At 44.2% G+C, this 14342-nt stretch overlaps 1 protein-coding gene across 1 annotated transcript in view; it reads left to right on the top strand.

The window, feature by feature from the left end:
- Positions 1 to 533: 533 nt before the first annotated feature.
- grin2ca (glutamate receptor, ionotropic, N-methyl D-aspartate 2Ca) overlaps positions 534 to 14342 on the top strand; it is a gene marked incomplete at both ends in the record, with an annotated part of 44206 nt that continues 30397 nt past the window's right edge. Inside the window, one exon of the mRNA XM_080009177.1 lies at positions 534 to 992. Within this exon, the coding sequence (XP_079865303.1) occupies positions 534 to 992 (459 nt within the window). The remainder of the gene's footprint in view (positions 993 to 14342) is intronic.

A 14342-nucleotide genomic window follows, 5' to 3' on the forward strand; every position in this document is an offset into this window, starting at 1 on the left:
TTCAGTGCGCTGTAAAAAAAAAAAAAATCAGCGACAGGATGAAATTAAAAGGAAAATAAAAAAGGCATGAGAGAGAAAAGTTACAAATCCTCTTGTTCCTCCATTTGTTACATTAAACAGTGGCCACCATCTGTTCCGTTGCACTGATGAATGCGGTGGCAGCAGGGTGACAGCTGCCACCCTAAGATGCAGAAACCTGTCCCCACGCTGCACGCTGACACACTCTAAAAATACGTCTCGGGCAGCCTCATCCGCCCGGCTAATGGGCTCTTATGCTCTCTTAGCGATAGCAGCACAGCAAACTGCATCAGCTCGCCGGGCAGAGATTGCAGCGCGGAGAGGTCATTAATCAAAATAAAACTGACCCCAAACAAAAGGCAGCTTGGTTTGGCTAGCCAGTTCGGGATTACCGAGAATTATCACAACATTGCCACAGAACGGCATCAGATGGTCGCGTGTAACTAATATGTCAATCTCCACTTCCACCTCCCCTCACCCCCAACACCGCCTACGCCAGGCAGTAGGTGACTGAGATGGGCGTTCGTCCAGGCCTGAGGAGCGACTCCCTGAGGTGGCCCCCGCCGCTACAGGTAGCGCCGCTGCCGTTGCTGCTACCGTTGCTGCTGCTGCTCTGCGGTGCCCCCTGCTGCCGGGCGCGTCCATTCGGGGTCCCCGCACCGGCGGTCAACGTGGCGGTGGTGTTCAGCGGCACTGCCTGTCAGGCGGAGATCAAGGGCCGGTTGAGCCGGGAGAACTTCCTGGACCTGCCGCTGGAGGTGAACCCCATCACGGTGCTGGTGAACAACACCAACCCGCGGGCGCTGCTCACGCGCATCTGCGACACGCTCGCCGCCAACCGCGTGCATGGCGTGGTTTTCGAGGACAGCGTGGGCTCCGAGGCCGTGGCGCAGATGCTGGATTTCATCTCCACGCAGACGGCAGTGCCCATCGTGGGAATCAGCGGCGGCTCTGCGGTCGTCCTGCCATACAAGGTCAGTAACAAGGCATCCGGTATCACTCACGACAGGGATACACCAAAAGATTTTCAACAGATTATCAGAAGACAGAATCCCACATCTAGACTCATCTAACCTCAGTACTGCACGCACTATAGGATTTAGCAAGGACGGATGATCATAGGGGATCACACGTTTCGGGAGTCAAGCTCACACCGTTGGAGCCGAGACTTAAGACTTAAGATGATATCAAACCAAGCAGATATTCTCACAAGAGACCCAGACTAGTCTGAGACTAATCACATGAGTTTCAGACGTCTCAAATAGAACGACTAGAAGACTCTTGATGACCCTCAAGAAAAGTGTTTTTATTATGATTCTTTGAAGATTGTGAAAAAATAAGAGACTCAAACACCCTAGTGGAAATCCTTTGGCCTATACTGGGTATAACTGGAGTAATTGTTTGTCAGAATAGAATGAGGTGTGATATTGCATGAGGTATTGGACAGATTTACACACACTCGTTCTTAAAAATACAAATATTGAACCATTCAGATGCATACAACCTTTATTTTTCTTTGTGTGTTGGGTGGTCATCACCACTTTAATATTCATTACAATATTTGTATCCAATGCTATAAAATATGGACATTTTAAAATATTCATTCAGTTAACTGAAATCATTGAGCTTTACAGAGGGCTCAATGTATTTTCATCTTATCTAATTTGGTATAGCATAAGATACATATATATGCACATGTAAGAAATCATCTTCATACTAGGTGGTAATATAGTATAGTAGGCCTAAAATTAGGGTGTGTGCTCCGACCGCTCCAACTCCATTTGGTAGTAAAGAGAGTTTAAAACTTTAATATCTTTACACATTTTGTAAAGCAATAATAATTGATGATTAACTTTGATAGACTACAAATAACCTCACGATTACACTTGTGTACAAAAACAATGAGCAGCACTTTAATTAAAGGCCGCCTTAATGATGACAGACTTGTTAACTTCCATCCACCATCATCTCAGTCTTTAGATGAAACTTCAATGAATTAATCCATCAATTTAACATCTTTGTTCAAAGTTTCAACGGGTTCTACTCTTAATAAACATGATATTCTGTTGCGTCACCGGTACCAGCTGTAAAGCTACACATCGAAATTGATTGCAATTTACGAAGAAGATAACTAGTGAAGTGGAAAGATCTATGGAGGAAAGTGGAGAAGATAGTTTCACGTATTCAACTATAAAATGACACCAAACTAGTGAGGAGGAAATGCGAGGATTGTTGGGAGGAGGACATGATGCCTCTTGGCTGGGGAACGCTCTGCCTGCTTTGCTTTCAAAAACTGTCTTTCACACAGAAATTTGGAGGTGATTGCTGTGGGAGTCTCTGCCCACATGTACGGGTTGAGTGAGGGAGACGAGAGTTGTTCTGGCAGTGAGGCGCCAACATGGCACGGGTTTATTAAAGTTCCCCAAAACAAAAAGGCTCGCTGGCCAGAACCGGGAGCATAAAATAAAGATAATGATTAGTGTCCGTGGTTCCTCGGCCGCCGTCCGGCCCACAGCCGCTGCGGCGCCCTGCACCGTACAATCTCTACGGAAAGACAAAAAAACACAGAAGAAAACTCTCCTAGGGCCTGGGTCCCACCCATCAGCACTAAAGGGGCTGATCAGGCGGACGCGGTACAGCTGCGCCACCACGGGGAGAAGCCAGCGCCGCCACCTGCGGACCGTGGCTTGACCACGCCCCCTCGTCTGCCACAACGGCGTGTAGAAGTGATTGATGATCAATTCTGAAATTGTTGTTGAGGAGGACAACTGATGTTTGGTTTAATGGGGAACACAAATCACTCCCAGAGATGGTTTGTAATGTTTCAGAACAGGTATATGGAATAGAATATAAAACTATATTTTAAAGGTGTGGTTGTTTCATTTAGTTATATTATGATCTTTACTACTTATAAAGCTTCAGAACAGGTATTGGTTATAGATAAGGATAGAAGGGAATAGAATAGAAAAGTGGACCCTGGAGGTGTTGTGGTTGCTTTCTTAGTTATATTATGTTCTTTACCCCTTTTAAAATAAAAAATCCCAATACAATATAATCCAAAGTGAATATTAATCATACACACTGCCAATTTATAATGTTACTGCTATACATATTATCATTTGATCGATGGACAGAAATTGTCATCAACATGTCATAAAAAGCTCCAGGTGTGAGGGGGACCTTTCCCAAAATCAAGCACAAAATGAAAAATATTATTACATCTATTATTCATTTGGGTACATTTTACACTTTATCTGTACTGGAAGGCAAAAAGGAGTATTCCTCAAAACTACCAAATCTATTTGGTAGTATTCAGGCTTTTTGGCGGTTTGACGGCGTTAAAGCTCCATCACGCACAGTTTGCCCTGACACATAAAATGTCAGCGGGATGATCTTGATCGCCGCCTTCTTTCGCCCCCTTCTTCTCCAAGGTCTCAGCCTTGGGGGGGGGGATATAATAAAAAATGAACTTTTCCCTATTGTTGCCGCAGGGCATTAGGGAGCCGAGTAGGAAAAATAAAATAACGACAATTGCAACACACGGGCAATTACAAGTGATGCAGCTCAACTGCATCTATGCAAATTCCAGACCCCTAAGCAGAGGAGGAAAGTCTCTCCACTAAACAGATAATGAGCAAAGTGTTTGTTCAGCTCAAGACAAAGCTGCTGAGCTCAGCTCGCTGGATGAGGGAGCAGGAGACTTGTAGTTTACTCGAATGGCGCACTCTCTTTTGTATCATGCATGCTACGCAAACCGACAGAACAGCATCGGGGAAAGCATGGGTCTCAAGATTGCATGGACAAAAAAATTCAGCTTTTTCGCAAAGCTGTTTGTGCAATTTGAATCAATGTGCTCGGTCACGCAACTGGAGAACTTAAAGCCGGGGCCCGATTATACAGTCATCACCACCCCCAGAGACCTGAAGTACTGATGGATATTAGTCCAGTGGATATTTATTCAATAAGCTTCATTGGATTAGTACAAAGCTCCGTAAAAAGGTCAAATGATGTCGACTGTCCAGTTTTTTGACTTTCCCTCTGAAGCGCTTGGACTTTTCCCCATCGTAAATATTTAGCTTACTTCATTATTTTTACTTTAAGTCTTTTTTGTGAGGAGCCGCCTGTAGGCTGTTTCAGTTACCAAACCCGCCTCTGCTCCTGGTTAAACCACCTGAAGAGCCAAGGCAAAAGTCTTTTTTTAAAGGGGAGCAATGCACCGCTCGGTCACGAGACACATTGGGATTCCAGTTGCGCAACATTAAAAATGTGACATTTAAAAACGCATTGTGCGAGACCTTAGTCCAGTGCCCTTGAAACAAATTCATTTTTTAAGGGATAGTAATCATTAGGTTTTGAGTCAGGTCCCGATCTCATTTGTTTTTTGGAAGCTAATCAACCAGAAAGTGCAGGTAATTCTTTTTTTTTTTTAATGCGTGCTCGTTAGATAGGAGCAGATCTGGGCTGTAGGGGTGGGAATCGCCGATACGATACTAACGCGATACTTGGATCCCGATACAATAATATCGCGATTCTCTCTCGATTCTTTTTCCTTCTTTCTTTCTTTATTATTAGGATACATTACTGCAATATATCTCGATATATCATTCATTTCTTTCTCGTCTGACAGCAGTTACAGGTTTAAAACGCATCTTTTTTTTTTTCTTTTTTTTTCAACTTTAGGAACCACGCCCGCACCCTGTCCTTTATGAACGCTATGATTGCCGACCGCGCTCTGGTTGCACGCCTGAGTTTACCTCCGGGGATTAATAAAGCTACGTTTGTCATCACATTTTCCCTCTCTGTTCGTCTCGGCATCTGGACGTGATGAGAATCGTAGCTGACTTCAGACGGTCACTGCATTACGATAACGCTGCTTCCTCGCGCCCGTAAACAAGGTGAACTTGTTCCGTCGCTGCCGATTTCCTGCGCGCGCGTATTAAAGAAACGGAAGCAATTTTTGGCGTTTCGGCGTGGACGGCCCAACCTTTTTGAAAACACTAGTGTAGACTGAAAACACCTTTTTTAAATACCTCTGCATTAGTCCAGATGTGGCCTATATCTCACGGCCCTAAAAAAAAAAAAAAAAAGATTTTTGATCTTAAGAGTATCGTGATGATATCATGGGGGGAAATATCGTGATACTATGCCATATTGATTTTTTTCCCCCGCTTCTACTGACCTGACACTTCAGATGTGCTTTGTACATTTTGTGAAATGAGTGGCTGAGAAAAAAGCAGGGAAAGAAATGAATGGGTGGTTGGGTGGATGAAAACGCTGTCCTCCCAAAAAGCCTCAGTTTGTTTGTCTTTCCTTTCTTTATTAAAAAAAACCACAGGACAAAGGTCAGCCCGCCACTCCCTGGATTTTTGGCTTCCGTCCCTCGTTGCTCAGAGATTCTGTTCCTCCTTCCGTGACGGCTCTGGGATGTTTTGAGACACCTCGGCACCTCTTATTCTGCGGCGATGACAAATCCCCACCTATCACATGTTGAAAGCAGTGCCACTGTCAGCTCGATGCAGCAAGCGCAACCTAATGTGCACATCAGGATCACATTGATTCACTGCTCACACCTGTTCCATTAGTTGGTGGCGGGGTCTGCTACAATGGAAAAAAATCGGGCGTGAGCAAGAAGTGGAAGGCAGCTGCAGGTCCACAGAAAATGACCGCACTTCTGAATGGAAAAAATATCTCCGCCACCTCAAGTGACCGAGGCGGGGGCGGGGGAAGAAATCAGAAATCAATTGTTTTGACGACGCAAACTTTGGAAAAAATAATTTCGGTGCCCTCGGGGGCGACGGTAAACCCGGGGCGAAAAACGCTGGCGGATAATCTTCAGGATCGCACCTTTAAACCGCCAGCACGTTCTGCTGTGATGACACACGCATGTTGCTCGGCAAGAGCCCGATTGATTCTGAAGGAAGGCTGGAGCCTAGGTCCTCAGGTGTCATCGCTGTCACTTCTCCGCGTCGTTTGTGCCGCCGAACTAATGTTCCCGGTCCAACGCCTCCGCCGATAAGGCGCGCGCCCTTCGTTTGAAACCCGCTCGAGCGGAGCCGCGAAGTTTGACGGAGCGGGGAGGCGGGGCGGCAGGGGGGCTGGACCCCGGGTCTATTTATAACCCGCGGGGCATGTGGCCAGCGTTGGAGACTCAGGGGGCTAGGACAAAGAAAAGCGTTACGGACCCCTCCGAGGTAACGCGGCTCTTTTTCGGATCGGTCGGAAGTAGTTATTTATGGTCTTGAAGCGCGTCTTACTTATCACGTTGGCACTTGTCTCGCCGTGATGCATGCGGGGATACGTCGGCGATTGAGTGGGGGGAAATGAAATCAAAGACGCTTCACTTTGGCCAATCAATCACGGGTCGGTCATCGCTCACGGGGCGGTTGAGAGCGCAGGCAGTGGATGAATCAATAACGTCCATGCTTGGAACGCTAAATACCCTCAAAGAAGAGTGATGCTTTGAATTCTGGTACTTTTTATTTATCTTTACTCAAGTATGACTCCTTCTCTGCTCTATCGTGGAGAGCGATACCGTTCCTATATATATAATATCGATATATATGAGACTAGATATTTTCTCGTAATATCATATGTTCGAATGCCTCTACCTGCTTGGTCCTCATTAATTACGATTGTTTCTCATATATTTCTTGTGTGTCGATATCTTATGAAATTACCGAAGAGTCATCCACAAAATGTCAAATGTCACAAAATCCATATTGAGGTATGAGTCAAAAATGGTGTGGTATTTGATTCAGTCGGTATTGCCCACCGTTCCTTTACATAACATTGGTCATTAAAACACTGATTAATACCTCTGTTTAGATGTGGTACCAAGCAGGATGGAGGACCAGAATCCAAGAACAGTCTAAGACCAGAGTTCCCGTCTCGTCGTGTTGCGTCGGCTGTTTTTCAAAGTTGGTGCACGTGTCCTGGAAGATTTCAATGTGTTTATTGAGCTTGAAATCAGTTGATAAGCAGGAATCATCAAGGCATGTAGATTTATAATATTTATTATTGAATATTCTAAATAAAATAAGTCCCATCTGTTAACGCCATTTTAAAAATAAATAAATATTAGGAATATTACTTCTTTAAATCAAATCATTTATTTTCATGAGCAATAAGTAACAAGGTGCAGCCGCTCTTATTACCATTTCACTAAAATAAAATTTTGACCAAATCAAAAACAAAATAAATACGGCAAGTAGGTCTAAATAAATAATAAAGCTTGTGGTGTTGACGTCTCCCTTGGGTCGTCCCGTCGACATCTTTTACACAATGAACATTTACCGTCTGCTTTCTGTCGGAACTTGAATATCCCGAAAAAACGGCAAACTATGTTTCTGTGTGTGTCCCCACGACACATTGTCTTTCTGCTTCTCCTCAGAGTTCTGGACGCTGCGGCTCCGTCTCCACTCATAGTGTGTGTGTGTGTGTGTGTGTGTGTGTGTGTGTGTGTGTGTGTGTGTGTGTGTGTGTGTGTGTGGGCGTGTGGGCGTGTGGGCGTGTGCGTGCGCGCCTGTTTGAATACAAGCCAGGGTGCTCATGTTGAGTTTTTGTGCATGGGTCTACGAGTCTGTGTATGTAGATGTGTCTGCTGTGTTTACAACGCAACCTGTCTGCAGGGGAAGGGGGCGGGGCTTTAGATCCTCCAAATTGGCTTCCCGTTGCAACTTCCCGAGTGCAGTAATGAACAGATCCGTTGACTTATTATTATTCTTTTTTTAATCTAAACGATCGTTGGATTCTCTTGGATTCTCTTTGAAAGAGAATTCATCATGACTGGAGAGATTTAAACATGTCGGATCAGATTTTCCCGGTTCAAAACCGGCAATTGCTGGATAACGGAAAACCCTATCTGGGACACGAGCCAGCCTTGGTTTAGAAAGGTGTGAATATCAACAAAACTGAGCAAATGCAGTGCCCAACACCGTTCCTCACGTGTTTTGCTTTACGCTATTTTACATTTAAAACACGAGTTAATCCGTCTTCAACGACTCAGTGATCCACAGCAACAACCAACGACTTCCTGTAAAAACCTTGGCCAGGAGGCTGTTATGGGCAACTTCACACCGATAACAAAAAGTAGCATTTTTTGGTTTTCTCAATATTTATTCAATTCGACATGTCAGGCGGGCAGAGTTACTTCAAGGTCGACCCCCCCTCCCCTCAGGTGTCGGGGACGAGGTGTTGTTTGTGCACGGTGCGGCAGACGAACCTCACCAAGTGACAGGTGAGTGAAAACTGACCTTACGTCAGACATTTCAGCTAACTGGACCCTGAAGCGCTTACCTGAAAGTCTGTCTGTCTGACTGTCTGTCTGTCTGTCTGCCTGTCTGTCCTAACTGTAGTCATGGGAGATGCTTTTCCCGTCTTTTAGAAAAGCTGGCCCTTTTTCACTGTGCCTGTTTATTCTCGTGATGTTTTGATCGTCTGTTGCTCACCATGAGGGTTTTGGAAAAGTTTTGGGGGTTAGACCTTCCACCTGTCTGAATGTGTGCACGCGTAATGATCAAACAATGCGCTGCAGGAGGTTATTAGACCTCTAGCATTTATCAAATTTTTATATTTTTGATATAATATGCACAATAACGTGCAACCAGCCAGTCATTATTGCAAAATACCCCCAACAGATGGGGCACTCTGAAGATTTTCCCTCGTGGCATAAAATGGATAAAAAAATCGTTAATCAGGGTCATTAGTACGGCAATTAATCATCACCCTAAAATGTCTTGATTGTGAGAGCCCTGTACATACTTAACTGCCGTATATTTAGCGGGAGGGGGATTACAGAACTTATCTAAAAGAAGGAATTGGCCGCTTCAGACGGCATCATCGAGTTGCATCAAAAGCCCTGTGATACTCTCATCCCACGTCGTCTCTATAGAAATATGGGCTGGACCTCCTCCGGTTCCGTGAGGAGGGGGAAAAAAGGGACGGGCTGCCGTCGCCGCCGAGCGTCTGTTCCTTCGGCGACGTACACGGTGACGTCAGAGCACGAGCGGAGAGTGCACGGCGGCGGTGGTGCCAGGGCGCTTCACGCCGAGCGGCCGACATATGCCGCATCAAGCAGCCACGTACACAAGGAGGGAGAGAGGGAGAGAGAGAGAGGGAGAGGGAGATCTGGCTGGGATTCAGCCCTGCTGCCCACGGAGGCTCCAGGCTCCATTTTCTCTCCAGTTCTACTTCTCAACACATTTTAACGTTATCACTACATTCATGTACCGCCACAACGCAGTCCTGCAAACCATTACCATCTTGCATTCCAGTTAGGTCTTTAATCTTTTTTTTTTTTTTTTTTTGGCTTAATTGCGTGTCTGTTAACAAGTCACCAACATTGTGGTTGCGACGCATCCAGACTAATTCATGTCGGTGGTTGAAGGCTTTGGAATGTGACTGATTGTTACTCACGTAAATCACCTTTTAAAGTATGTGATTGTGAGGCCACTCTCGAAGCTGGCAGAAGTCATCCCGAAGCGAATGAAGCAACTGGACAAAAAACATCCATTGTTAATTAAAAAGGATTTTTTTCATTTTGTCTCACTATATTTAGTTGTAAAAATGTTAATGAGCATTTTTATGGAGTGTTTTTTTTCCCACAAACACGTCTGTGCCTCCACTTCACTCCTCCCATTCAAAACATCTCTCAAAATGCTCCTTTTTTAAATTGCCTTAAAACACTTCACTACGTTTTAGACCAAAAAAATATTTATGCATTGTTTTATCCCACGTGATTTTAGGAGTCTCTGAGTATTGGGAAAAGCACACTAGAAAAACAAGCTAGTATTATTATAATCATTATTTTTAGTAGTGGTGGTTTACGATCTCTTGAAATAAAGCAAAGCTTTGTCACTACAGGCAAATTTATGAAATAAGCTTTCAGTATTCTAATAAGATTTTGACAGTTGGATGGTAAAAAGTCATCTTTTTGGAGTGCAGGCTGATCGATTGACTCAGTGTGTGTGTGTGTGTGTGTGTGTGTGTGTGTGTGTGTGTGTTTGCGTGTGCGCGCGCTAGTAAACAGAGCGCGTGCCGTTCGGGATGTTTTAACCCTGTGAATGTGATCTTCTTGTTGAGTTAAGCAGCCACACAGATGAATTTAATCTTCTTTCGGATGCGACACCATCACCAGCAGCTTCTGTGGCGTGTACAAACACGACAGTGTTTACCGCCGGGAGGCAGGAACGACACGGTTGAAAGCTCCACTACGTAGTGACAAAGAAATATCAGTCCGTATTTTCACTAGAAAATCAAATAAGTAAAATTCACTACTCCCTATTGTTATGTAATTAGGATTATGTAATTGAGATTACAAAAGTGTATATATATATATATATATATATATATATATAATTATAGTTTACTATAAAAATGTATACATTTTATATACTTCATTATATTTTGTCATTATTATTTAATTATTTGAAAACTCTTTCCATCATTGCTTCATTTCCCTCAACATTCCTCCCGAGCCAGGACCCACTGAACTTTGAACCCTCAATCATCCCCGTTTCGTTCCCCGTTATCTTCGAGTGCCGTTTGGAGCGCCTTGCTGAACGGGCGACACCCCAGGTATTCGACTTCATAGCGACTGAGAGATCGATTTGTAACGCAGCCACAGCATCTGGCGGACTCCACCTGCCAAGCGGCATCACGCGCAGATTCAACACAGAGCTCGCCATTTCCTCCGGCAGTTTAACTTTGACAGTTTTTCTTTAATTCCCTCAAGCTGTACGTCTTGGCCACTATTAATCTGTTATGCGTGCGATGCACACTGACAGGCGGCGGTGACTTCGGGCTTAGAGCCAAGGTTGTGCCTCCAGCAGCACCGCGGGCAATTTTGGGATCGCTTTCAGTCTAATTGAGCTGTTGCCCTAAAAGGAAGCTTTGCTGTGATTAAAGCTTTGGGCTGTTGATGTTCTTGTTCTTGTTGTTTTGGTTTTTTTTGTTGTTTTTTTTAAGAGAGGTGCCGTATGAATGTGAGCACATACCACACATAAAAACACACTAATACACAGATACATAAGCTAAAGCTGCACGTGAGGACAATTTGTGGTAATAAAAAAAATAATAACCCGTCTTTAGCCCGATCATCATACGAATCTTTATCTATGTAAAAAAATGGTTCATTTAATAACAGTTACATTTTATTTTTTTACATTTGTTAACTGGCCTCAACACTAACTTTCAAAAGTGGTTGCCAGACTGTCAACCAGGCATCAGCTTTTGAAAATGTGACATAAAATGATGTTTAAAAGCTTTATCACAGTCACCAAACAATATTCGGTGTATTTTGTGATTTATCTGATACTTGCTACAGAATTGTTATCTTCAGAGGGAAAGAAACACAAGTCAAGGCAGACAAGAGCCGTGATAACACTAACTCCTCTGGTCACACTTGGCCTGTCTCTCTCTCTTTCTTACACCCACCCGCATATATAATGCTCACCACACGGACAATAAGAATCTGAACAGTCCTGTTTGTCCCTTTATTGTTAACCATGGTATATTCTAATTTGCATCTTTCCATTTAAAAGTAGCTCTCCGTCAGATGAGGTGTGAGCCATGCTCATTGTTAATGCTCTCCATCTACAAAGATAAGAACTGGTTATTGCATTCTAACGGTTATATGTTTACAAATTTGACCAAATTTACTTGAAAAATATATTAAACTAAAGACATCTCCTTTATATTTTTTATTTTATTGTTGTTAGTTTTGTAAGAACACTATTGTTTCAGTTAGTTAAAACTTTTTCTGTCTAGTTTCAACTAAAAAGTTTTTTTCACACCTAGTTTAAGTTTCTTAGTTTAGTTTTAGTTAATTGTACAGGAATGCAAGCACATGTATGGTGAAAATGGACTGAAAGATACTTCCAATGAACGCATCACTTCCGACACGCATTACAGTTTTCCGAGCCCGTGAACGCAGCATCGCTTCCTGCTTGGAGTCCTTTCAACCGGAGACTAGAGGCGTGTGCGCGTCTCAGTTCTAAAGTAATATCAGAGAACGAGTCAAGATAGCCTTGTTCTCTCGGAGAGATTAAAAAAAAAAAAGCTAAAATGGTCTACCGTCCCTATTTTTTATGATAAAAAGTAGTTGCCAAAGTGGGCAACAGAGGCCACAAAATGGTTGCCAATTGACTTAATCTGGTAACAATCTGCCGAGGGTAACCGGGGAACCGTTACAGTACACAATCCAACATAACCAAACAAACACTCTTGTAGTCGCACCAGTACAACCCACTCTTACTCACAGACATGCAAACAAACCCAAGCTCACAAGCAAATAGGCGCACACACACACACGTTCCAGCGCTGTCGCAGTGGTAGGAACAGGCACTAACTCCGACAGATCTCCTGTGGGAACGACGGGGGAAGAGTCCATTTTTTCCTTCACCTCCAGCTCCTCCGTAATGCCCCTGCATAAGAACGCTGCTACCCCGCCCTCCAGGGGCAGTTTTCTCATCGTAGCCCGGGGTAATTGAATAACAAATCGCTAATATAGATGTTATTTCCACATTGTACCGTACAAATTCCCCTCCGTAACGATTCCAAAACGGGCTGATGCGGACGAGAGTCCGAGCAGAAGCTGAGCGTCGTTTAAACCCGCTCTAATAATGTACAACTGTGTGTGACCGCTCTGCACTCTCAAGATAGGAAAAATTGGGCCCGGTCTCTGGGACTTGGCTCACAGTTTGTCTGTTTACCATATTGGATTTAGCAAGAGAGGAATAGTTGGAAATGCACATATCTCCTTCATTTTTTTGTCAATTTGATTTGATTCATGCAGCCTGGATAAAAGGCTTATTCCGCCAGATGTCCACAATTAGTCTTCAGGTGTGCATTAGAGAATTTGCAGCATTGGACTGGAGAAGACTGGAGTGCTGTGAGCAGCAAATGTTAATTCATGTGGTAAAATTACTACATTTTAGTTCAGTGGTGGCCAACCTGCAACCCACAGGTCCCTGCGGTGCAGGCTGCCAGTCAATGACAAGTTTAGGTTAAGACTTTGAGCCTTAAATTAATTATTTATTTTAAGGCAAACTCAATTTTGTATGTTCTTTTTAATCATATTGGTCAAATAGGTAAATTACAGGTAGGTAAATTGTGCGGACGACAGCACGGATCCCTTTCCCGCGGCCGCCAAGCTTCCTCGAATTGTCCCAATCAGCACCGCGCAGGGCGCTGGAGGCAGGGAGATTTCTTAATGATCTTTTTTCTTGCAGAGGGGACAGGCGCACGGGCTCGTCAGCAGCCCAGCAGCGGAACGCTATTCCTCCTGCGGCCAAGATAACCGTTAGCAACCTCGTTATTATAATAATCATCATTTTGTTATTTATACTTGTGGCCAGCGTGCCTTGTTGTTTAAAGTAATAATAAAGACTCTTGCACCACGGCCACAAAGACTCCGTCCCCCTCCCTAAACCCTTACCTGTGGGGGCCTCTGCCCACTGCAGCCCGGGCAAAGGGAACCAAGCTTTGGTTCCGCAGCCGGTGATTGAACACACCCCTTTGTCCGCCACAGAGTCCTTGGATGATGTTTTATATATTTATTTATTCAACCAAATCTGAAGTCGCCACTGCAACGGTTCTTCAAGGTCTTTTTTTTATGTGTGTTCATATTTTAACTTTATGGTCTGACAATGGGAATGTTTCTTATTGAATTGACTCTGCTAGTTAGTGGCTGTTGGCCAGATAATTATAGAAAATACCCACTGTCCCTCCCACCCTTGTTCCTTGCTCTTCATAAATTATACTATGCACAATAAAAAACCACCCCTTGCACACACACCTCTATCAAAGTAATTTGGAGACGAGACCGTGCGGAAACCGAGACCGGTAGTAGTCCCATCCTGGTGCAGTTACAAAACAGAAGTGTGGCGGATGTCCAGGGTTGGTATGGACAGAGGAAAGGCGGAAAGAGAGCGATAGGCGCTAAAGAATGGAAGTGAAGGAGGGAAAGAGAAGAGGGTTGAGGGGAAGTGGGGAGGATAGATGAGCGTGGGGGCGTAGTAAGACGCTGGGGTTTAAATGATGAATGAAGCCTCTGTTCTCGGCAGAGGGAAACGGTGCAGTACCACTCAGCTCTCATCCCTTTCACACCACACTGCCTACCTGCACATACTTCCAGCATCTCTACTTTAGGTTATAACTACCTGTAAGGTATACCTTGAGTAAGCCCTACCTATACCCTACCTGTTGGAAAGCTGGTACATTTTCCTTAGAGGTAGTCCGCTTTCCCATTTCAAGTGTACGTATGGCTAACCTGTGTGAAAGGGAGAACAAGAAGAAGAACAAGAATAAGAATTACTTTACTATTA

This window comes from Zeus faber (assembly GCF_960531495.2).
Source record: "Zeus faber genome assembly, chromosome: 11".
In the NCBI taxonomy this organism is placed as follows: domain Eukaryota; kingdom Metazoa; phylum Chordata; class Actinopteri; order Zeiformes; family Zeidae; genus Zeus; species Zeus faber.